At 35.8% G+C, this 26698-nt stretch overlaps 1 protein-coding gene across 2 annotated transcripts; it reads right to left on the bottom strand.

Moving 5' to 3' along the window:
* Window positions 1–2838: 2838 nt before the first annotated feature.
* On the bottom strand, window positions 2839–18443 carry LOC115919351 (metalloproteinase inhibitor 3-like). 2 transcript variants are annotated; one of them, XM_030972885.1, is made up of 4 exons: window positions 17948–18443; window positions 7406–7648; window positions 5296–5423; window positions 2839–4801 (listed from the first exon to the last, which is right to left on the bottom strand). In XM_030972885.1, the coding sequence occupies exons 1-4, from the start codon at window positions 18024–18026 to the stop codon at window positions 4589–4591; spliced, it is 663 nt and encodes a 220-aa protein (XP_030828745.1). In that variant the 5' UTR covers window positions 18027–18443; the 3' UTR covers window positions 2839–4588. The 2 variants fall into 2 exon arrangements, with proteins under 2 accessions (XP_030828745.1, XP_030828744.1); XM_030972884.1 differs by having other exon boundaries at window positions 17952–18443.
* Between the last annotated feature and the right edge of the window lie 8255 nt (window positions 18444–26698).

Raw genomic sequence — 26698 nt, 5'->3', positions numbered from 1 at the left:
TTTCAATCTTACAAGACTCGGTCTATTCATAAAATACCTCGTAACTTAAAGTTAAACAACCGGTAAAACAATAGGCAAGATATACAATTTCCCCAAAGTACTTTATTTTAAAGAGCTACTGTTGTTAATATATAGTTTATCACACTACTGGCTGTACTATATAGCTTTGAAATTCTTAGTTTTTGTTTTGTTACGTTTTTGCTTGTTTATTCATTAAAAAATCTTCCTTGCTATTTGATGTAACTTTTGGTACCTTGAACAATAACTTCTCCTAATTCATTTGTCTGGGTCATGGTAATTGGTTTTCAGCTGCTTTTCATTTTTAGGACTTTAATGACGTATACAATTTGAACATCAAGCACGCACAGACCAACGATACTCTCTTGTCATGGCTTCCCTTTCTCTTTCTCTCTCTCTCTCTCTCTCTCTCTCTCTCTCTCTCTCTCTCTCTCTCTCCATCTCTCTCTCTCTCTCTCTCTCTCTCTCTCTCTCTCTCTCTCTCTCAATCTCTATCGCTCTCTCTCTCTGTTTCAACTTTTTTTCCTCCAATGTGGGGGATATTTTCTTGTCTCTCATCTCTCTTATTCTGAAGTTTCAATATTTTCCCAGCTTCTCAAGGTTTGTGGGAGAAATAGAAAAATCAACATATTTTATGTGTATAACTTGAAAATTGCTTTTATATGTGGACCTTTCAACATCCATTTAGTAGATCGTAATTTTCAGACTCACTCTGGTTTCTATGGCCCATTAAAAATGCTTTTATAACTTCAGACCATGTCACAGTCAGATTCCTACAAAAGTGTAAATCTAACAATATGTAGAACTTGAAAAACTTTTATGACATCTTCCATTAAAACATTTTTGTTCATGCACTTGTACCAAAACGTGGTTGCGTATCAATCAGTTAACATTCCAGCATCTGTTGCTCATAAAAAATATTTATATTTTGTTGAATGACTGGACACTCAGGGTTTTATGAGCCATGCAGTAGCTTGAATGCCTGCCAGTGAAACACCCAATTTACAAGGCTATTGATTCAGTGGACACTAGATGGCGCTGTTTACTTACCAGGTCTTAACTTTGAGCCAATCATGCAGGAGCACTAAGAAATGTGTATCAAAATATAGAACTATGTTGTAGATTGAATAAATTCTAGCAATTTTCTTTTCTTTTTGAAATATTCATGACAAACCTCATATAATATTTTATTTTTGTGAACCATACTAAATCTTTAAATTGCAAATTACTTGTTTGGGCAAAAATCAAACATGTCAACATTTTATTATTTTTTAAAACATTTCTAAAAGCCATTTTTTTCACTTTGTCGTTGATATAATGAACCTTTCCAGTTTCATTTGTAGTTGTTCATTATCAACCTTATCTGTAACATGAAATGAACTTATGTTTGAATTCAGTGTTATATTCCATTTGTGTGTGATATGATATCATGTAATGAATCTGATCAGTGCTTTGATTTTTCTTTTCAAACAAAAGAGGGCAGCAGACCATGAATTGGAAAGGTGTTGTTGAATTATGAGCCAGAGCAGGACTAGATATCGACTAACAAATTATAATATTAGGCACTGACCCTATTTCTCACTCTCTCCCTCGTTATTGCATTTTGATTCCACATTCTTAACAAGATAAAGTTTTGTTAGACTATTAATAAGGGGTACATTTATTTGTTAATGTCTTAGCCAGTTAAATTAGTGAGGAATTCTGAATCTTTAGACAATAGAATCTCAGAGACGAATTTTATTTGTTGTTTTTGGATAAGTAGATATTTTGTTCTAATGGTGACACTAAAGTTTCACACTGATTCAGTTAATCTTGTGGTCATGTGAATACTCAAATGTGCCCTCTATTGATAACATCCCTACAGGGATGATGGTGAGCTTTGCTTCGCACCAGACCCATTGGTTATAAAAAATATTTTTTTAAAATAACTAATGTACCTGAGTGCGAGTCATTTTGTTTAATTAAATTAAGCAGCATTGGGCTGTTTATTGAATAATGTCTTTTGAGAGCTTTACACTTTTCTTTTTCCTCTTCTTTCTTCCATCCTGTTCCATGTTATACATTGCTCTCCTTTATGCTCTGTTCTTATATTCCCTGTCCTTATATGTGAATTAACTTTCTTACTATAGTACTATGTTTTTCTTTAATACTACATTCTTAATGTTTCTTTTGCTAATCTTCTTTTGTTTTGTTATTCTCGTCATGTCCTATTTGTTGTCTCTTATGTTTAAAACAGTATTATTGTTGCTTGTATCACAACATTCTCTGTTTCCATTCCACATATTTTGTATTCTCTCTGTTTATATTTGTTATACATTTGTATTTCTGTTTATGTACTTACTGTATATCCCTCCCCTCTCTCTCTGTTTCTCCTCTCCCCCTCCCCCCCCCCCCCCCCTCTCCCTCCCCCTCTCTCTCTCTCTCTCTCTCTCTCTCTCTCTCTCTCTCCAAACTCCTTCTCTATACCCTTCACTTTTTTTCCACTCTCTCCCCACTAATCTCTCTCTCTATTTCCCCCACTATCTCCCTCTTTCTCTCGCTTCATTCCCTTGTACATATCCATCTCCCCTCTCTCTGTCTCTCTGTCTCTCTCTCTTTCTCTCCAACTCTTTCTCTTTTGCTTTCTCTTTCTTTCTCACTATTCTCTTCCCCCTTTCTCTCTCTCTCTCTCTCTCTCTCTCTCTCTCTCTCTCTCTCTCTCTTTACATCTTTCTTTATGATTCTTAAATTTACTTTGTTGTTCAGAATTTATAATACTGCTTAGCATTGTGCATTAAATACACCATTTTTAATTATCAGTCTATGAAATGAAAAAAATTAAAGAACCAAGTAGATGTTTATTCAACCATTTATTTACAAAATATATAAACACTGTGCAAAAATGTGCACTTTCCTATTTACATTGTATACATCTGTACAGCAGTCAGATAAAGAAAATAATATTTAGTACATATTTACACATTTCCATTTGCAAAACAAGCAAAAATAGTGCAGAAGAAATAGCCAGGAAATGTTAATGATGGTCATTTTTGTTCTTAGAAATATAGAACTTTTCTCTTCTAGTCCTGCCTTTAGTATATCTGAATACATTCTTTATGAAAAAGGGCAAACACATTGTTTTTACTTATTTGAATCTTATTTGATTAAACACATATCATTTACACTACATAATTATGGTTACCTTTTTAAGAGGAACAAAAAATCAATATGAAGTTGTTTGCTTTTTCGTTTCCATTCATGAACAATACATTTTGAAGTCTGATGCATCGATTAATACACTTGGATAAGTTAACATTAACACGTCCCTTGGAGATGACTTCAAGCTGTCGGTCCCCTGGTTGCTTAGTTACAAGCATACACATGCTTTCTTAGCTATCAGGTGAAACAAACACACCAACAGACCAAAACAAATATAATCTTAGAAGAAACATGATTATCAATATTGTAGTGTTGTTTAATGTGTTTTGCATTTTCTGCTATTGCCCATAAAACATTCAATTAAATTTTCAGTACACTAAAAGGTAGATTTTTTTCAACGTTTAATTTTCTTTAAAAGATGACAGGAGTGAACTACACAACTTTGAATTTGTCATAAATGAAAAGTTATTAATGACTTCAATAAGGTGCTATTGATCCATTGTCTAGATCAAATGGAAGAATAGCAGAAGAATGACTGAAGCTGATCTGCAGAATTGTATAAATTTCGATTTTCTTTTTTTCCTCTTTTAATAATTTGATGGAAAAGGTTGAAACAACTCTAGTAGCTGAGCTTACAATATTTACTTTTTGAAAGAAAGGTTTTACTGCAAGAAAAAAAAAAAACTAAAATGCATGATACACATGGATTTTGTTTAAATACCGGTACACCTCTTATTAAATTATGATATGAATCTAAGCATACATAATGCCTTGCTTGCTCTTGAAAGGGCTACATTGTGGAATAAACATTTGCTAAAAGCTCAAGCTACATGGATATAAATGCTAAGGATATACTTTATTTCAGTTTCAATACTGGAATGGTCAAACATTTTGTGGTTAACTAGGAATATATGATTTGGTTTCAATTCAATACAGGATTTCATTTACTTATTTGTTGACTATAGTGCAAATGTAAAAACTGACATTAAACAAATCTTTTAAAAATAGAAGTTATAGTCTTTTATTTTTTGTTTTTATTCAAATCGTACAATTTTATCTGAATCAAACATGAGAAGGAGATGTGAATATTAATTATTGTTAATTCTTGTATTAATTATATCAGTATGTGGGTAACAGTATTTAATTTTACATTTTCAAATCTAAACATTGATCACACACTTAACAGCACAATTAGATTTTTCATTAACATCAATCTTATACAGGCCAGGGCATCAAACACGGGGAAAATAAAATCTAATTGCATAACCCGGCCGCTCATCTTGCCTTTTTTTTTCCTCCTTCAAATTTATTATTCTCCTTCGCATTTTCATAACTGCTTTGATCTCTTACAGCGAGTACAATATCACAACATAGATCAACTTTTCACTCATAGTAGACAGTGTTCTTCTGTGTTTTGTAGTCCTGTATAATGTTATTTCACTCTGTTATGTTGTGATAATGCGCGATTCCTGTAGCACCCCTTGAAGCCAAAAGAATTGAACCAGCCACAATTTCCATTCCCCAGCCTGATACATCTTGAATGTTTGGCCTCACAATGGTTATCTCCGTAGCCAATCCTTGCAACATCCCACATGCATGATGTGGGACTACGCTGCTTGCAGCTCCCACTGAAACACAGGTTGATCTGAGTTGGAAAGAGAAGGAGATGAGACGGGATTAAATATTGTTTGAAAAGTTAGCTCTAAATCAAAGGATGAAAGATCAATTTGATTGATCACTATAGGCCTGTTATCAGTGATAGTACTAGAGAGTTCAAGAACAGAAATGATAATACTTGATAATACTTAATTAATGTAATTTGTCATCTTTTCTACCCTTACCTCATCCAAGTAGTTGTTGTTATCTCTGTATCTTTCCTGTACTCTAATACATCAATCTATCTTTTTGTTTATTCTATTCATCCCTTTACTCCCTTTTTACTTGACCATGCCCAACAATGGTCTGTAGGTATACCCCAATCCCCTTTTAGCCAATGCGACACCCTTCTCCCAAATCCACCTTACCACACCCATTATCCTTAAAGGAAGTTGAGATATACCATTCCTTCTTTAGCTCATTTATATCTTACCTCGCCCTCCTACCCAGCCCATCTAGCTACACCCATTTCTATGTTCTTACCTCACATGTGTTGCAGTATTGCCTGTAGAGGTACCTTACTCCCTGTTTCTGCATTTTGGTGAGATCTGAGTACTCGATCACCCAATCACATGTTCCAATGTTATACAATCCTGTTTCGTCATGGTTACCTGAGTGGAATTGAGATAAACAAGAAACATTTTAACCAATTATTGGTGTTCATTTCACTGTGGGTGTTCAGAAATACATGTATGACTTATGCTTATGCTTTTATCCTGTCATATTTTTTTCAAAATGAGAAATCAAAATGGTGTTGTGGTCCAGTGGATATATTACTAGATGGTTAGTAGAGGTTATACAGGTGTTGTTTTCGAGTGGTTCAAGCACTTGACTTGAAATGCAAAGGTTGTGGGTTTGATCCCGACATTGCATTGTTTTCCTTTAGCAAGGCATTAATCTACATTTGCCACTCCATACCCAGGAGAGGAATGGGGACTTGATAGGATGACGAACACCTTTGTGTAAGCAATTGCAATGTGCCTTTACGGTGATGGTAGGCATACTCCCCAGGGAGTGGAGATGGTGCACATTGTGCATGAATGAATCTGATGACTGGGGAATTAATATCTGTGAAGCACTTAGAGATGTTTTTTTTTATTTATCGCTATGTATATCCAGATTATCATTATTATTATTAGTAGTAGTAGTAGTAGTAGTAGTGCGGCAGCTGTAGTGTGCTTTGACAAGTCATTAATATACATTTATCACTCTTCACCCATGGGCAGCCTAAGCCATGGTAGTGGTTCTTTTTATGTTCCTTGAGCATCTCCTTGTAGTTATATAACTGTAGCTACATCCTACATGACATTAGGATGCGCTTTTCAGGTTCAGTTGCAAACATAAGCCATGGAACAATGGATGATAGAATCGAGCCATGTATGTGCATGGATGTTACCCCTAATTTTTTATTCTCTCATTTGTTAATACTTTGATCAGTCCTTGCGTTGGAATTGTCAGGACGATTCAGAATCAATCCATCTAAAAATAAAACAATACAACAGGATTTGAGTGTCAACTGTAGTGAACAGCTGACACATAATGCATTCATTTCCTGCTTAAAATTCATCCTACCCCAAATTTTGAGGAGGTGTGTTTTCATGACCATATCATATTAGGGGGCAAATGTTTTTGTTTTTAGTAAAAAAAATGTGAAAAAAAGTGGTCTTTGCTTTGCAGTGTGTATGATCCCTATATTTGTCTCTTTATTCAATTTCCCTTAGACCTCACTCCTAACATCGTAAACCAAATAAAGAAAAGATACTGCAGCAAAAGAATGATTTTGTGTGTGCATAACAGAGGAGGGGAGGCCAAAAGTCTTTGTTTTAAGATGTGGAAATGTGAAGCCCACAATGATTGCTTCATTTTAATTTGCAGTAGTATTTTTATTATGTGTGTAAATAAGACTCTATGTTGAAAGGTAATTATTAATCATTTAAAGTCTTTGGATTAAGTTACCTCTAATCATGCACAGTAATATAGCTGGAAAGCTCTGTAGGGATTCATTTTTGTCAGTGGGAACTTATCATCACCCTTCCAAACTGAATTGGCATGATTTGTTACACATTCTAACATGATGTGTAAGATATGAGATCACAGAGGCTCTGAGGTGATAATTGAGCAGAAAATGTGTGACAGTCTCATCAAGTTATTTCTGTCTTTTGTAGAAGGCACCATGCAGTGTCCAATTATATGGTGAGATAAATAGCCATAACCTTTTGTGCTGTCGCATTTTTTTCCAACTACATTATAAAGCATTAAATTGGCAACACAGAATATTGACATATTCTCCGCTGCAAGTTAGAAGACTAGTTTTGAATGTAATAAAACTTGAGTGTAAAATTAATTAAATATTTTCAGTTGCTAGGGAGAAAACTAGCTTTGAAGTGAATACAAAAAACTCTTGTGGTGGACTCCAAGTAAATTTATTTTCTTCAATGAAATTCAGTTCTCTAGAAAAACATAGGTTTTCAAAAATTGTTGAGACTCTCAATTTTTATTTGGAGCACTGAGGCACTGTTTCAAAGGTCAGGGCTTTGTGTTTTGAACAGGGCGACTCTGAGAAAGGTGTTGATGACATCATGATGAAACCTACCTGTAAAAATGTAGACGTGGCCTTTCCTTAGCCTTTTCAAGGCACATTCCTTGTCTCTCCTCATCATCATCACCTCAACGTGTCGCTGAAGACCCATCACGCCCTCCCCCTTGTAGATTCTCTCCACCTTCACCACGTAAGCTGTCGTGCCCTCGTCGATGTCCACTGGCGCGACGTCCATCGTCGTCCTTCCGTTATCTCGGTCGGAGTGTGCAACCTTGCCAATGATTCTACCGCGGACCACTGAATAGAATAGGATGAAGAAAACAAAGGAAAAAATGACAGATTTTCAGGGAATTTATTGACAATAATGGTAATGATTTTTAAAACAGAAAGTCATCAAACTTGAAGCCCAATTTTGACTTTCATGATCTTTGATTGGTTTAAATTGTTATTATAATATATATTTTACATGCCATGTGATTATAATGTCATATTTGTCAGTATTTGTAATTATAACCCACTTTTACATTGTTTTAAAGATTTGTTAAAGATTTTAGAGGCTTTTACAAATGTCTTCATACATTTATTTCTTCTATCCTATATTTCAAAACAATAAGTACTGGTAACATGAAATAGTGAAGTGACAGAATTTAAAAGATTGTGATGTAATGAGTTTTCCACAGGAATGATTTTGTAAACATGACAATCAAACAAATGAGAAGGCTCTCCATTGTGAAAAGTGGAGGGTGGTGTTCCACCCCCCCCCCCCCTCTAATCCTCATTTAGTGTGGAACAGTCTGAACCTCTAGCATAAAAGGGAACAATTCAGACAATTCAGAAAGATTACTATTAAGAAAAAACCTCTGGCTTTTATTTAATATATTAATGAGTATATAAATAGACAAACAGATGATGTGTTGCCTCAACTACGTCATAACTTCCTCATACAAAATTCTGATATGTGGGTTCAAAGAGGGTTTGGGGGGCTAATTTGCCCTATTCCAGACCTTAAAGGTCACAAGTTGAAGGATGAGAGACATCAGGAAAGGGGTCCCATGTTCAAGGCAGAAAGGAGAGGGGGAGAGAGAGAGAGAGAGAGAGAGAGAGGGAGGGGGGGGGGAGGGGGAGGGAAAGAGAGAGAGAGAGAGAGATGGGGTAAGAGGTTGCAAAATTTTTTATTAAGATTAGAAATGATGTGCAATGGATTTTTAAATTTTCATCACTTGGATCTGTGAATGACTTCCTCAGGGTTGTAAAGTGACTAGATAGGAGATATTATATACCTTCTTCAGTCGACCTACTCGCACAAGAATTTTAATCCTTGAAAATAGTTGTTTGCAACAAGTGTTTTGTATTCATACCGCCCTAATAAAATTCTACTAACCATGTTTGTTATGCTTGCAAAACATTTGTATTTATATTAACCAGCATGTGAAACTTCTTGGCAGATCTAATTGATTAAATATAAGACCTACTGAAATTATTCACTTTGATAGCTATTTTTTAAGTATTCAATTTTTCTCGGTCAGACTTCCACCTTTCAGTAACATAAAATGCCAACCAGTATTTGTATCAAGGTATTATAAATAGTTCATGGTGCTAAACAGCTAACATGAAGTGATCATAAAATAGAGTGCACATGTTCATTTTCCTGCCTGAAACCATGACTGGTTAAATCCCTAAGAGACAGGATTTGATCTTGAATGTGAAGGGGATTATAATGGGGGCGATCATGTACCCCATTCAAGGGCTTAGTAATGCTGGATGCCTCTAGAGCCAAAAATACTTGCACTTTATCCCTCAAGATTAAGTGAGGAGATAAAGAAAATGTTAAAACACTTTGCTTCTTGATCCTGATACATTGAAAATCTTTAAATTCTTTCCTGCCCCTTTTTGTGGGGGATAGATAATCCAATCTCCCCCTTCCTCAATGATGTGCGTTAAAATCATCATATTTCATTATCTCTCTCAACCATATAACAGACGGTAACAAGAGACACTGCTTAAGAGATACAAACAAATTCAACTGGGAGATAAGATTTGTAGAAACATTTGTGATCAAGATCAGAACAATGGGGATAGAGAGGGAGAGATTGCATGGCAGGAAATACTAGAGACAGAACTAATTTAGTTTTTGTCAATTTACATAATTTGCCTAATTAATCTCTGTAGGTGCGTTTCCCTTGTGCCATGGATTGATGGAAGTTTATATAAATGCTAAATCTTGCAGGTCCTTATGTGGTTTTCTTATCCTTTACACAGATGGAGATGTAACATTTATTGTTTGTATGCGTAGTATACAATTTGTTCTCAAATGTGACTTTAATAGTTGTACATATTATGTTTCAAAAGTATGTTTATTGATCTGAAAGGAATTTAGATGATTATTGCTGGTACAAAACAAAACTTTAATGATAATGATAGTCACATTTGTACAGCGCGAAATATCATGTTTCCAATAGCTTTAATTTGTTTTTCAAATTGAGATTGATGTTAATTTTATTTCTGCAGTCATTGCATTCAATTCCTCTGTCTGTCTGTCTCTGTTTCTCTCTCTCTGTCCCCCTCTCTCTTTCTCTCTCTCTTTTTCTTTTTCTCTCTTTCTCTTTCTCTCTCCCTCTCCTTCCTCCCTCCCTCCCTCCCTCCCATGCCAGTTGGTCTCTCTCATTTCATCTTTTCTTTTCATTCTTTGTTCATCTTCTCCTATTGTTTCTACCTCATCTTCATCATGACATACACTTTTCAATCTCAAGATTGTGTTGAATGTGTAGTGATTGACACTTGCTAATATGTTATAAGTGATATGGCTTCATATTTTAACCATCTTTCTCCCTGATTAAACATGGAGATGCAAACATTTTAAATGTTCATCTAATCTAGTTGCTTATCACTGCAACTTGATATGTTTATTATTAAGTATCTGCAAAAATATTCTCTAAATGATGATAGCAAATTCCATTTATGTCTGATTGAACAGATACCATTGTAAAATGCATATTTAATGGGTGTGTTCTTCCACATGAGTAATAGTCGGCTGTATTTTATGATTTCAATGATCCAATATATAGACTTTAAATCCTGTGATAATGCCCGGTATTCATCATAATATATTAAAAGGCTCCTGACCTTCTACAAACAAAAACAATGGAAAATAAAAAATCTCTTTAATCTCTTGCATTCCATTTGTTCATCAATAGGATAATTGAGTGAATATGATCCATCAGAAACTTCTACCCAACTTCATATACCAGGCACCCTCCCTAGCTCCCTGCACCCATCCACCACTCTATCAGTACCCAAAACATGTTCCTCCTCCATTAGAGAGACATCCTGTTGTACCCATGGTGGACGTACCATCTGTCCTGGGCTCACAATTAGGTCTAATTTTAGAGTTCCTGTCCATGCTTAAGAGCACGCCAACCCACCCCTCACAGATAAAACAGAATACAAATAGAATTATTATAGCTTTGCATCTGTTATTATGAAATATAGATGATATAGATAGCTCAATGTCATCTCTAGTTCTTGGGATCATCTTGCCCAGAGCAAGTAAAATATACCAGATTGCAAAGATTTTTAGTTTTACTAGCCATTTTGGCAAGCATATACTTTTAAAGATGAATTTAGGCAAATTAATTTGTATTTGTGCAAATTCTGCACAGATTCTGTTGTCTCTACTCTGTAGTCACAAACAACTTTGAAATGGTATTTAAAAAGGACTTTCATCATTGGAAGTAAACCGAATTTGTAATAGTAGAGAAAAGTCTATCCACATGAATGATTTTTGGTTAAATTTAGTTAGACCGGAACCTACTGCATTTACTATCCCAATGATTAATTTTCTTAATTTCTACTTATTTAAATCAATCTTGTTAGTAGAATTCTCTGGGATTTGTTTAGGCTCATCACATTCCCCAATACATAAATGTGAATCTTTCATTTAATCATGTATTGTATTCATTCTCACTTGGCAATGCTATGGAGCATCTTGCCAAAAAATCATTTTTAAAATATTTTGTTTTCCTTGCTTTTTCTTTTGGCCCAGGTTTGCTCAGGCACAAATGCAAGGGCAAGTTGTCTCATTTTGTGCACCTTTTTTGCAGCCAAGTACCTGTCGAAAAATAACCTCTTCAAAAACAACAGTGCATGGAATGACTAATCCATTCTTTGGGCAACTGACATTAGGAATCAAATCGTATCAGTAACGAGAGAAAAATAAAAAGGGGGCTGGGGTAATGGGATGAGTCATGGAGGGGTACCTCCAGGGGTTCACTTCCGGTAGTACATGCACCCCTCTCCTGACTGCCTCGCTTGCTCCTAGACTGTTTAATCTTGTCTATATCTCAGAGGTTTTTTGCGTCGGCGGAGAGCGGTTTATTTCAAGTGGATGATTAAGTTTGTTTGGGTTGAGTATGATGTTGCATTGGCCTGTGTAACATATGCAAACATAACATGAAAGCAAATATCCCAACCAGCAAAGTAACATCATGCACTTTTTGCTTTGGTAATATATTTTCCCCCGATATTATGACACAAATTATTTATACCATATGATTTCATTTAAATTATATCTAGAGGTCTATTAAGAATGGAAAATAATTAGGCATAGATCAAAAGGCATGACTAGAAGATTTTCAATAGCGGCATTGCACCAAAAGAAATTCCCTAGAGGGATTTTGTTTATATAATGATATTATAGTATGGTTCAAAAGAAACATAAATTTAAAACAGAAGGATATATTATCATTAGCCCAACACTTTAGCCAGCATATTATTTATCTAAAAAGTGCATTGGCTTGCAGAGGGAGATTTAATCCAACGTTGTCAAAGCTAATAGGGGGAAATGCAGACTACATACGGATGTTTTGCACACAACTTCAGAATACTTGGGTAGGGGCCAATAGAATGCATCGTAGCCCTGTACTCCTATTGTAAATAGATGATGGGCCAGACGAACACATGTCACAACAACAACCTGTCATTCAAGTCTTGTTTTACATAAATATAATAATATATATATGCTTTTTTTTTCTTTCTTTTTCTTTGGCATAAAGAAATAATATTCTTCTTGCCCTTGATTTTTTGAAGTTTTGGAAAAGTTCCAGCCCCCCCCCCCCCAAAAAAAGATATATGAATAAATAAATTAACTCATTTAATCATTTATTGTACTACTTCTAGATATTGTGTTATATGGCAAGAGATGGTATTGTAAGTTAAGCAAATAATGCAACCCATTGTATGAAATTAACCTGTGTATACATTTTAGCAGATGGTAGATAAAATACAATTTGAGTGAAAGCAATAGAAACATTTGTCATTCATTGATCATAATTTTAAGAGCCAGTAGGATATTAACACAATTTTTTTTATGTACAACTATTTCCTTTCTGGCTCTTAACAGAACATTCATGAAGCATATTTAAGTTTTAATTAAACTCTGCTTTAATATGTTTTAGATCTCATGAATATCAACATAAATGCCTTTAAATAAACATAGATAATAAACCCTCTAGGGTTAAATCGTTGATCCTTTTTAAATTGTTTCATCTACACTATTTGTCAAGGAGCTTACAATGATTTCACTCTTCCTAAACATTCATGTATCTTAGAAATTATTTGTATTATTCATGTCTCAAGTAGCAAAAGGAAAGAAGGTACGGCTGTTTGAATCATTCATGACTAGCTGCTTACTAATAGCAGTGACAACAGTTTTCCTGTAATCATGATCATACTTCAAATTACTCTGTTTTGGAAACTAAAACGGTTGAGAGTTCCAAGAAATTTAAGACTTCAAATATTTTATTTCCATTCCTGTCACTCAAGTTTTTCAAGTGATGTAGGCTAAAGCAGGGGGAGGGGAGAATTCACAGATCAGAATAGGGCAAGGCCTTTGAGAGGGAGAGCTGGGAAAGAAAATGCTATTTCCATAATCACGATTTTACTACTAATTAGTAAGTTTGGGCGTCTAAACTGCTGATAGATCCAAGAATACCCTTCAAACATGAAACAATAACATCCTTTTCATACAATAGAGTTAGTATCACATAAATAAACAGTGTATGAAGAAACATATGCAATACGAGTGAAAGTGTTGTATTATATCCTGTAAACATGACCTACATATTTGTCTTTTGAGAGTCAAAATGGCATTAACTCATATAAACGTATACATGATTTGATCATTTTTCGGATGGAAATTTTTTTTTTCCCCCTCATTTGCATTTACTCTATCAATAACTCTGGTTGAAATGCCATTGAAGCATTTGACTGTAGTAAATCCTTTTCCCTTCTAGTTCAGGTGTGTTTGTCTCATCTCATCCATAGCACTAATTGTAGGTCGGGTGATACTAGAAAGGAACTTGCTGCTTTATAGGGCAAGGCCTTAGAGATGGGGAGGGGGAAGACAGGAGATATAGTGGAAATGATTGTGCACGATTTCTTAGGATACCTCTCATATCATACTCCCATCAGCATACAGACAGTTCCAGTGACTTTGGGAAATTTGGAGTTTCGGTTGTGACTTTATGACGTATTGTTCATGTTTAAACGTTATATTCAGAAAAGATAGGAACTTAAGGGAAATTTGTGTTGTTGTGATGACTCATGAGATTATTTTTATCTTCAGATTCAATATCCAAGTATCTCATTGTATTTTAAGTTCTCACTGTTCTTTCTATAAACCTTCCTCTGACTTTCTAATAAATATCTCCTTCTCTCACTTAAAAACCCACTCAACTCCAGTCATATGTGTTTGAGTTTAGGGTTAGGATTAGAAGTATTGGATCCAGGGTTGGGAGTATAATGGCTATAGTGTAGGATATTGTCTGCTGAGCGATTGTTGCTGTAACATATGTTGTGAAACTTGTATCCTCCTCATGGCACCTACGTAAGGTTGTAGAATGTGCATTTTCAGCATGATTACTAACCATCAATCCTTGTCTATGGATTGGAGTCACATTAACAACTTCCTGGCAGGTGTTGGAAGTTTACCAAAATAAAATCTTACATATTTAATCAAAATTTTGTTTTATATTGAAATAGTCGAATGAGCTTTAAGTGAAATCTATTTATTAACTTGTAGGATAATCCCCACTAGCGTAATAGTAGTAGTGAATGGATTTGAAACATATCTTTCAAAGAAGTCATGATTTATTAATTTTCTGTATATGATTTGTGGGAATTGTCAGTTTGGAGTGAATGTAAGGCGTATGTATCATAATAAATCATACGAGGAGAATAACAACTAGAGTATCTCTTGTATTCTAGGAGAGTACTATTAATAACTTTTTTAAATGTTTTGTACCAATTACGCCAAGATTGTACCAGCATCCCCCGCCCATGTGACGTACATAAGTCTACTAGCTTCAGAAGATTTGACCTTTTGCGAGGAAGGGTGTCTGTGATTGAAGGTTATGCTATAATCTTCTTAACTAACCCCAATGTGTAATTATTTATTCATTCTTTTAATTACTCTTCCTTCCATGTTCTCCCCTTGGAAATATCAAAATCATATTTTCTCTTACCCCTTACCAAAGGCATGCAGGCCATAGTTTTTGCCATGAGGCTTTGTGGCTTGCCTGAATACCAACTTCATATTTTCAAGACCTAATAACGATTTTTCACCGTAAATGTGTATTTTTTCATGACAGTATACTAGATATGCGATATCAAAACTAAAAGTAATTGTAGACCATCTCAGTACTCAAGTATTAGGTTCTGGATGCCTGAATATTCAATCATTTCAAAATTCTCAGGGAGGGCTGCAATCCTGCCTCTTACAATAAATACCTAATGAACAAGATCTACCTTAGGGTTTATGAAATGATAGATTATGTGATAATCTCTTCATATATGCAAATACTGCAATGTTGTCGATGTGCTCCAATTGACATTCTACTTCTTGACATCACTTATTTTACCCTTGTCAGCATATATGAAAATATGGATTTGATTGTGGCCGCTATTACGGGTTTATGATATTTACTTCCATTTCATGTTAGATTGCTGTTTGCCCGTTCTAGATGTTCACCGATAATTCTCATTGATTTATTTACTGCTGCGGTAGTAAACATTGAATTCCTTCCTCAAAAGTTCAATCAAGTTCAACAAGAGACAAGCAGCTCTCTTCATACCCAGCGTGTAGTCATGACCTTGTCACTCTAGTGGTAAACAAACTACATCAACTGCAACTAATTCTATCATGTGCTACTATAAAAATAGAAAGAAAAAAAAATCACAAATGTGAAAGAAGCTCATTTTTCATGACAAGAATAGCAAACATTCAGTGTTGTAATTCAATAATCTCACAGCATGAACTTTTGCAAATCTGGGCCACTTATGAAATTCGAGCAAGTACCTGGGTCAAAGTATTTGTGAAACAACATTACTTTAACATTCAAACAATAAACCTCACATATCAATCTTGGAGTTCGCAGAGACACCTGCTGACATTCATAGAACACATAGAATATAAACATTTCTTTAAAAAATATATATAATGGAGGTTTCACCCTCAAAGGGAGGAGGCTTGATGGTAGAGCAATGGTCTCATAACCAGGAAATCCTAGGTTCAAAACCAAGTAAAGGCATTAGTAACCTTTGGTAAGGCATTTATCCTTATTACCAAGACCCCCAGAGAGCTAGACTTAGAGCTTGTCCCTTTTTGTAGGTCATATTAAGACCAACACATTAATATTCATATTTGGACTGTGGACCAGCAAAAAAAATTGCAAATGCTGAAATAATCAAAGCTTTATGAACTTTATATGATTTCTAAAGGATGTGTTCTAGTTTGCAAATACTGAGGAGATTTTCTGAAGATTTATTCAACCGTACATATCATGTATTATACACAGCTTAAAGGGCATGTTATTAAATTTGGTGTATTATCACAAGCGAGGAAATATGATGAACATTGAAAACTACATGAATATTTTGTACATTCGTGTGGTTTACTTCCTTTTCAAATTATGATGGAAGCTCTTGACCATGACTTTTTTGTAGATATTTAGAATAGCTGCTTATGCAAGAGTACATATATGTGTCTCTTGTATGTATGTATGTATGTATGTATGTAGCCCTCTATATGATGTGCTAATTGCTTTGCCCTGATCCGCCAGAAAACAAGAGGGGTAATACTGAGGTGCTGATACCAGTCATGTTACCCCCTTCTTAATCAATTACCTCCTGAGCACTGCCCCTCCCATGTATTTACCCTGGTGTTAGTGGGCCCTTGTCCAAAATTGGTTAATAATTTTTGCTCAGCTTGGTACTTTTTCTCACAGGAAATCGATCATTGCTTGTTGGGATTATCTCTGCGACATCATCTACAAGGCTTGTGGATGTGAAAGAGAAAACCATAATTAGATTTACTGAAATAAGCAGCCTTTTTCAAACTTATACTGTGGAGCTATGATAACAATTCTGTAAGTAAGTCCAACACATGTACTTTTAATATTGAATGATTATCATATTTTCCCCATTGTTAAAGAACATAGACAGCTTTCAAGCACATGCCCATGGAAGCTTCCTCACATTATATTTTTACTTGAATTTTCCTTCACAGAACTAAATCACAATTGTCATGATTAACCAACAAGGACACATTCTTCAAAACTCTTATAAAGTTCAGAAGAGGGGATTATTTGTGCACTTTATTTTATGCAGGTCCTTATTTATGATATGACTAATCATATTTGAAGTGATGTTAACCTTTATATGGCCTGCTAAACACATATGAGAAGCGTATATCCATATACCCTTCTTCTGACCCCAGCCTGTACAAAGTATTAAGTAGGAAACAGTAAAGTATATTGTTGACACACCTATAATTATGTTCAAAATGGGGTATGATATGATGAATCATATAAACAGAACCACCCATTAAATCTAAAAAAGAAGCTACATTTATGTCTATTCGAACTGATGCACCTATCTTGTGTGAAACACTATTTGTATGTTCATCTAAGTCATATCATCATTATTTATATCGTCTGTTTGGAGTAAGAAGGGAATGAACTCTTTGTAAAACTATATTAGTTAACACCCTTCTGGCTCCATTAGTATATGTAATAAAATATAAACCAGAACGTTAAACTAACATCTAATTGACATAGGGATGAACTTTGCATAGTACAAAGATGAAAATAATTCCTCCTATTTACTAACATGGACATTTTTGTTGTTTTGGTGGATGCCTTATACAAGTGTATATACTTGGATTTAGTTATAAATCTAAATAGATTACTGTTTTATAGATGAATATCATTCTGTGATAGAAACAAAGAATTTATTCTGAGCACCGGTATTCAAAATAGTTTGTCACTTGGTATTTAAACATATGCTACTTCTGCAAAGTTTATTTGTATTTGCTTTAGAATGGTCTCAAAGAGATATGGAACAAGACCATGAATACTTCTATAATTTAGTTTAAACTGATGTGAGGCCTAAATCATATTTAACAAAGGTAAATTTGTAATTCTTGATCCAGCTTCTATTATCAATCTTGACTTCAGATTGAGCTTAAACCGAGCAGCAGGTTGAGATCTTAGTAGAATATGGAACAAATAGTTTTGTGACTTAAATTTAAAGCTGACTTACTTACCAAAACTGGATCTGCAGAACTGTTGCTGTGGATGTTCTGGCATGCACATACATTGTGCCGTTCCTTTGACATCATCACAGAGCGCAAACACCAGAAACCACAAAAACATAAGTGACCGTGCCATCAGTCTACTTAAATCCCTCATCAATTCCATCCCGAGACTCCACAACGCTCCTCAAAAGTTATATCCCCTTTCTGCCCCTGACACCAAAACTATTCAAGTAGTTGCTTCACAGTGAATTAACTGGGATTAATTCCCTAATCCTATGTCCAATAAGATCTCTTATGATGGTCAGCTGTTTAGATAATCCGCTTTGGAATATTTTCGGTAGATGCGTAGTTTAGATCCGAATGGAGTCTGGATCAATGATGATGCAGAAGGAGAAGTAGGAAGAGAGAAACTTGGAGTTGTGCTTGCTGCGAGGCAGGCTTGTGTTTACTACGATCGACTACGTCAAGTTGGCAAGACTTATTGCCAATGAGTGAAGAACATCGGTAAAGCCCCCTTTGTATTTATATGGACTTCCCCTACAGGAAATACTCCAGTGGTGTGTGCTCCCCCTGGAAATACAGGATATGTCTACTTCAAAACTCTTTGTACGCTGATACCAATTATGTCCTGTACCCCCTCCCCCCCCCCCCCCCTTTCCCCCTCTCTCTCTGTCTCTCTCTCTCTCTCTCTCTCTCTCTCTCTCTCTCTCTCTCTCTCTCTCTCTCTCTCTCTCTCTCTCTCTCTCTCTTTGTCACATACACACATATCTCCCCACCTTCCTCTTTCTCTCTCATTTCTGTATGTTCTGTTTTTAATAATTTGAGATCTATCCCAATCTTTCTCCCATCCCATCTTTCTTCCCTCTTTCTCTCCTTCTAAGTCTTTCTCTATTCATTTTTCTCTCTTAATTTTCAATGCTTATGATATTTCTTTATATGAATCATTATACCAAAATGACAAAATTATAATAATATTAATAATAATAATAATAAAGTGGTGCTTGAACATTTGATTTTAAGATATTGCATTTGCATTTGAAATGCTTCAAAACCAAGATAGTCTCATGCTGCCAATAATTATCAGAATTAATCAGACTGTTGAAAATACATGTCTGGCATTTGGTGATGATCAACGATATCTAAATAGCTTTTAAGGTAACGTTTTAACTGATTTATTTTATTTGTAAATATATTTCTTTACAACTGCAGTTTAAAATTTGTTTCTTTCTAACTCTTTATCACTTGCTCTTTTTATACATTTTGTGCAAAACTTTGCAAACATCTTTTATCTCTCCAAAACTTTGAATTCAAATAAAGGAAGTAATGTAATTCAATATTTGACATTTTATGAAATGTTTCCTTTTCACTTCCTGCCTCATTTCCTCTGCATTTGTTTGTATTAAAAAGTATTTTGAGCTATATTTAGATCACTCCATGTGCCCCCTTGACTACGTCACATAAAATTTAGATGCACCCCTGGTGGACTGGTAGAGACTCCCTAACAGGAAGTTATTAAGGTGCCATTCAGAGATTACTATCAACGGATCCCAGATTTTGGGGTCAAAATCATTTGATATCAAAGTGGTCATTACTTTATGAACCCTTGCCCTTCTATGTTAATGCTTGTCTCTTTCTCTGCCTCTCTCTCTCCCTCTCTCTCTCTCTCTCTCTCTTTCTTCCTCCTTCTATTTCTCTACCTCCTCCCTCCCCTCCCCTAGCTCCTCCCTCCCTTCAGCCTCCTTCCCTTTGCCTCTCTTTATTTGTATACCTTCCAAGTGTGTTCTTGTTCATATATCTCTCCCTTCCCCCTCCCCTATATAATTTTCTTTACCTCTTTCTTTCTTTCTTCCCCTCTCTCTCTCTCTCTCTCTCTGTCTTTCTATCTCTCACTCTCACTCTCACTCTTTCTTTGTATCATTACTGGTATCTGTCTTTCCCTTCCTGACCTGTCTATATTTATCTCTTTTCCATTCTCCCTCTTTCTCTATACCACCAATCTGTGCGTTTTTCTTCTCTCCTTTTCTCTCCTTTTCTCCTTCACCACCATCCTCTGTCATCATAGCTGTTTGTGTTATATTAGCAGTATTGCTAGGCTGATTTGACTTGTAAGGATTTCATGACATATATTAGACTCTATAGATATTTTCTTTAACATTTACCTGTGTTTACAACAATGGCCCAAAAATAGATATTTACTGAAAGCTAAACACCTGTTTTTTACCAATGGTTGCTCTTTATAAGTGATTGAAGGCTACTTAGAATAGAAGACATGTGTTCTTGGTTAAAATATCACACTTATGCAGTATTGAGATCACCTCCCCCATGCTGTCTCTCAAAGCCAAACACAATGGGAGAGCTGGAAGGAAGTACCACATTCATTCTGTATGTTGAGAAACAGGCACCAAGCAGGCAGAACAAGTATACATACAAACATTATTTTTCATATCCTGTTTTTCTTTAAATCTTGTTCATCTTGCAAGAAATCATGTAAAACATGACCACACACTCTGAGAATCCAATGGCTTTTATTGGTAAATCAATAATGATCAATCAAAATCGATTTTAGCAACTGTCCACCAAAAAAAAGTATATTCCAATCTCATTGCATTATCTCCTTTCTTCTCTCTCTCTCTCTCTCTCTCTCTCTCTCTCTGCCTCTCTCTGTCTCTGTGTGTGTCTCTCTCTCACTTTGTTAACAGTTAGACTTTAGATTTTTATTAATTAATGTTAATTATGATACATGTAGTAGCCACAGTTATACTGTATATACTAGTGCTTATATCCATCCTAGGGATGATCAAGGCACCTGCAAAGTATTGCTTTTACACTGGCTTTAGCCAAGCTGCCCTGCAGCGCTGAAAGTAACCAGGAATCAAGATGATTGTTATGCCTTTAAAACAAAAACGAATATATTTTGGTTAGCGATAAACAGAGTAGCAAGACTAAAATAAAAGACGCACAATTAAAGAGGATAGGTACAACAATTGTATTCCCCAAAGTTTGGAATTTATATCAATCATATGATACTATCATCCCGATTTAAAAAAAAAATTTAATAACAGCTACTCTAAAAAAAAGATACTTTATCAAAAAGGTGTCACTTTCTTGGCTGCCATGCCAAGCGCCAGGTGTATGTAAGGTAAATGGAAGAGCCTTGATAACAAGAAAGTGACTCATCTACGATACAATACGCATCTTCAGCCACGCTCTACCCAGCAAAACATTCCCGCCAATACTCGCAAGTATTAACGACCACCCTGGATATATTCATTAGCTTATCTGCTACCAAACTGTTTCAAGTTGTATTACTATCGTAGTACGGGTAATGTTTTTTGCAGGGGTAGGGGTTCACATTTGGTATCCAATTTTGAAAGGATATTGTGCAGTTTTATTTTGTTGAAAAGCATGAGAAATGTAGTTTTCTGTGACATGTGCCTTTCTATTAACAAAAAAGGATTTTTCTTTACCTTCTATAGCAAAATGAGACTTTTGTTTGAAGTAAAAAAAGACAATCAAGTAGTTCGGGAGCCACTTTTATGGCCAAAACTAACCTGCTGCTAATCTCTGAGACTGGAGATTTTTTTATATGCACATGGAATAGACTTCTATTGTATCCAACTTGCCAATTCATACCCTTAATAAAACATCCCTACTGGAGAGTCAATCATTCTAAAGTTCTCCAGATACCTGCAATGACACTGTGAGCTGTGAACAACTATGTTTTAGACTGCTCCATTATGGTAAACAAGGGGTTCTGAAGCTCCAGGAACTAGGAGGGAACTTTCATTAATGCATATTGTTTTCTGCAGCCTGCAAATGGTTCAGTAGCTAACATACAAAAGTGTAAGAAAATATTCTTTTATAATCATATAAAGGGTTTAGATATTGTGAAAGTGATTGAACACATAGTTTGTAGCAATGTGCAGTTTAGAAACAATTGATATTGATTTGGAAGGAAAGTGACCCAAGCAAAGTTAGTCACAAGATTTTGTTTCTCTTAACATGAACATCAGCCAATCACAACAGTAATCCAATATGTTTAGTTACATTGGAAGGGTTTATTTATCCAACCATTGCTTTTTTCAATAAAAACTGGGAAGTTTGTTTACTCTTTTCATTGAGGTTAAGTATGACCAGTAAGATCTAGGTGTAGTTCAACATTTGCTCTCTGTTTGAATCCTTTAGGTAGCTGATGATTCATGGCCTAAAGTGTAAGGAAGAGGGCTAGAAGTCAAAGTGATTTTCAATGACTCATGTTCATATTTACGTTTGAAGCAGCTGTCCCATAGGCTCATTAGTGTGAAATGGCCTCTGTGCGATAATTTGCAGTATTTTGTCATGTGCAATTTAGTACTACCAGGTGTTGATTTGCAATCATAGGCCAACAAGTCCCATCTCACAACCTTCCCTTCTACCACCTCCCCCCTATCACGTCCCTCCCCTCTCCCACCCATCTACTCTCCCACCTTTCCCTCTACTATTCATCCTCTCTTCTCTCACCCCTTCCATATCCCACCCTCTCCTCTCCATCCCCTTCCCTCTCACATCCCTCCCCTCTCCTACCCTTCCAAATCCCATCCTCCCCTGTCCCTCCCCTTCCCTCTCCCCCTCTCACATTCATCCCCTCTACCCCCCCCCCCCCTCCCCTCTCCTACCCCTTCTATATCCCACACTCCCCTTTCCCACTCCTCCTCTCTCTTTTCTCTCCCCACGATCCTCTATCCCGCCCATCCCCTCTCCTCTCCTCTCCTCCCCCACCTCTCCCCTCTCCCACCCATCCCCTATCCTACTCTCCTCTCGTACCCATCCCCTTCCCCATCCAACCTTGCACCATAGCCCCCCCCCCCCCCCCCAGAAAGTCAGAAGTTGCTAAGCAACTAAAGGTAATAACAAGAAGATACCTTTGGAGTATTGCTTTTTTAAACGCTGGCAGAAATTTCAATGGTTTTTGCAGTGTAAATGCTCACTCTCAAAACAATGGTGAATGTTTATGGGTTTTGGTCTTGTGATTCCCCTCACTTTCGTGCGATCACATGCAAGCTGATCGCATGCAGAGCAGCGACAAATCGTGCATGCGCACTAGCCACCCCCAAATCACAATGAGCAAACAAAAATGTTTTTTAATGTTTTTTTTCTCCAGTAGTGTAAATTGGCATTAGGCCAAGATGATAACAAACCAGCAACTAAACACCAAAATACCCCTCATCAACCAATTGTTGGAAACAAACTTTTGTCCAATGATGTTTTCTCTGTAGAAAGGAAACTTTACAGAATACCCAGACAAAGGCATTGGTTTTATCCATCTCTCATTGCCCCATTATAATTGGATGTGACAAAGAAACAGCATATGTGACGAACCTGTCTGCCATGAGTATAATTTAAAAACAATGATGACATTTCTCTTGAAAATAATACATTTTTTGTCATTCTTTCACAGAAAGAGTTAAATTATTAAATGCTTCACATCCTAAGTAAACTTTCAGACTTTTACTGAACTTTATTTTTGTGTGTGTTTTCAAATTTTCTAACTCACAAATTACTTACCACAATGACACAACGTCAAAAGCTTTGACTCAAGTTCCAGTGGAATGTTATTAGCAGATCGATTCTTAGAAATTCAGCATTTTGGCTTTTGATGAAATTAACTAAAGCAAAGAAGAGACTAATGATCAGGTTTCCTCATGATGACTACTAAGTCTCGATTTTGTTTCAATCGAGGCATTTGGCTCGGTTTTCTTTATCAATTTATTTGATGCCAGCACCCGTGGGGCCTAGATTACAAACAAAAGGGCGCTGAGGGGTGCCTACCACCCCCTCCTTGTTTTGATGCCGTTTATCATCACCTTGATCATGAGCAAAAATCAGAATACATGACCAGCGCTTGCCAGCCCTCTTTATGCGCTTTATTAGACTTAATTAGCTCACGTAGTTCATTTCTGACAGGTACTACGTGAGGAGGGATGAACGCGAATCGATCTCCTCTAGCCAGTGTTGTTTGGAGAATTAAACCAACCACCTGTTTACATGAAAAAGATGATTATTATCAGAATGAGATTACATACCATATTCTTAAAAGACTAAATCCTGCTTCAGAGTGCTGGTTTCACTGTTGAAAGCTGTATTTTCCAGCTTTTTCCCTTTGATCTTCCCAACATAATCATCAGAGGAAATATAGAAGTCATATGAAGACTGATGCTTTAAAACAGTGTATAAAAGAAAATACATTGATTAAGATATTCAAATCATTGTACAACAAAGTACACAATTTCTAAGGAATTCTTTAGCAACCCTAATTATGCCATGTTACAAGTAAAACTTTAACAATTTCTAAGGAATTTTTTGAAAAACATGGAGAAAGGTTGAGACTTCAAAGATTTCTGTTATGTTCTTGTATTCAAAGTTCGTCAAGAACTATCGAATACAGTTTCTCACTCCTAGCCCTGTTCACCCATTAACCTAGTGAATGCTCTCATTCCTATATGCATTCTACACGCTTCTTTGGTTTTAAATCCCTAACAGCATGCATACGCTGGTTACTCATCTCATCACCAGTGAGTTAACTCCTTCACATTTGACAAAATAAAATGAATTTAAATCTCTGGTGTGAAGAGAATGATTTTACAAGGTTTTGGTCTTGAGCCAAGAGGACTCGTAGTAAAGCATTGGACAGGGAGGGAAATTGGCTAATTCCTGCAAACTTGAGTTTGGTGGACCTGAGGGAGATCTGTCAAGGGTAGACCAGATATATTTATTGTTGGATCGTATGCCTCCTAATAAAAAGAGACAATGAATTGTAATGGAATGCCTTGCGGAGCGCTTGTTTCTCAAATGTGCGAGACATGTTCGGCTGAAATTGTTCTGTCATATCCAAGGTCCTTTTTTATGAGAAGAAGGGATCATCTTCATGTGTCAAATTGGAATTATCATCTGTATATTAGATTTTAGAAATTCACTGAGAGTTAGAAGGGAATTAACTGTATTTTGAAGAATATGAGATTGTGTCCCTTCAGCTCTTACGTGAAGATAAATCTTGGATGAAAGGGTGGGATAAAAATCTTTTTCACTCTTGTTCTCTTTTTTTCTTCTCAATCTCTACTCATTGAATGTGAATCATAGAATGTTAAAGAGGGAGCTCTCAATTTATAATTGTGCACATATCAATAATGTAGCTTAAGTATAATGTTATTGATGCATAAAGATGTGCATGGACCAGAAAGTGTATGGTTGCTGAAGATGCTATTACATCTAAAGTGTAACCCGATGTGCAGTTTTGATATTGCTGAGCCTAATCTAGCTGTTAATCCTAATAGTAATAATGCACTCTTTGCCTGTGTATGTTATTACCACTGCTTTAGCTCCGGCATCCACTACCAGTGAACAGTGTATTTTAAGGAATAAATACCAAGTGCCCAATTACTACACCTGTGTTGAGAGTGGAAAATTATGACTAATGTCTTGTTAAAGGCCAAAGGTGCCTTGCCAGGTATTGAACCCACAACCTTCACATCTTCAGTCAAGTATTTAAACTCCACTAGGACACATGTACTGCATCTAATTCCATTCATTTTTTCCTTTGATACCAGTTGAATATCAACTTACTCACATTGTATCATCAAGTTTGACAAAATAATAGAGTTGTACAATTCTAAAGGACAAAAGAAGATTATGTTACACTGTAAAGGATAATGGTAGGAGGGGTCTTGTTGTTGTGAGTGAGTCCGATCTGCCCCTCCTAACGAACCCCTTCCCCCTTCCCAGGAAATTCCAGGTGGGTAGATACGAGGTCCCTGACGAGATAACGACTACTGATGCTCATTTATACACGTGTAACCCGGCAGGGGTCTGTGCGTGCCTGCGTGGCAAAGTGTTCCATTTCTTTCTTTCTCTTTGGCTCCTTATTTTTGTTTCTTCGATATTTCTGTCTCAAGATTATTTTTACCAATTTGAATCTCTGTAGAATGAGCTGAGATTTTGTTGTGAACAAAACATGGTAAAATTGCATCTGCTTTAGTGGCCACCTCTCTAGTTTGTTTTTGTTTTTGTTGTTGCTCCCTTGGAAAGAATTTTTCATTAAAACCTGTACAAAAACAACCTGTGGGTAACACCACCTGCTAGTAAAGATCACACCTGTAGTTACCTTTGCATAGTCTTTATATTCAGGTTTCACTATGTGACATACATGCATGTATGTTAAACATGAGAAGAGTGACTCTTGCATAGAGATACAGTCAAGAAGATGGACTGGATATTATCAACTTTGCTAGTTTTGGGGATGAGTTCTTATCTTGTACAGTTCACTTTTTATTTCTTTGGTGATTGATTCCTTATACAGTTATCTAGTTTATACCTAGATGTTTATTTATAAAATGGGATTTATTAGTGTGATACTGTTTCTCCCTAGGCCTTCATGAGTTGTATTTTGTGTGAGTGAATATGATTTGAATCATATTTTACAGGCAAGGCAATTCATATTGATATTGATAAACTGAGTTGATATATCTAAAAATTCACCCTGTCAAACTGAAAGCATACCCTTTTTTTTTGCAAACTTAATAAATTAATATAAAGAAAATAATATGCAAAATAAGCTGATCTTAATTTTTGTTGTGTATGAGTGATGGTCTGATGTCTGTTCATGTGACTCTGATCAATCAAATACCATGTTAGTTCTACAAACACTGTATGATTTGTACGATATCTGTCATTGATTTCAAATTGAATACTTTGTTCTTTTCCTTCCTTTCATCTACATCTCT

Source organism: Strongylocentrotus purpuratus, unplaced genomic scaffold, assembly GCF_000002235.5.
Source record: "Strongylocentrotus purpuratus isolate Spur 01 unplaced genomic scaffold, Spur_5.0 spur5_scaffold_6, whole genome shotgun sequence".
Classification (NCBI taxonomy): domain Eukaryota; kingdom Metazoa; phylum Echinodermata; class Echinoidea; order Camarodonta; family Strongylocentrotidae; genus Strongylocentrotus; species Strongylocentrotus purpuratus.
The sequence above is the reverse complement of the archived record's forward strand: the minus strand, read 5'-3'. Positions and strand labels throughout refer to the sequence as shown.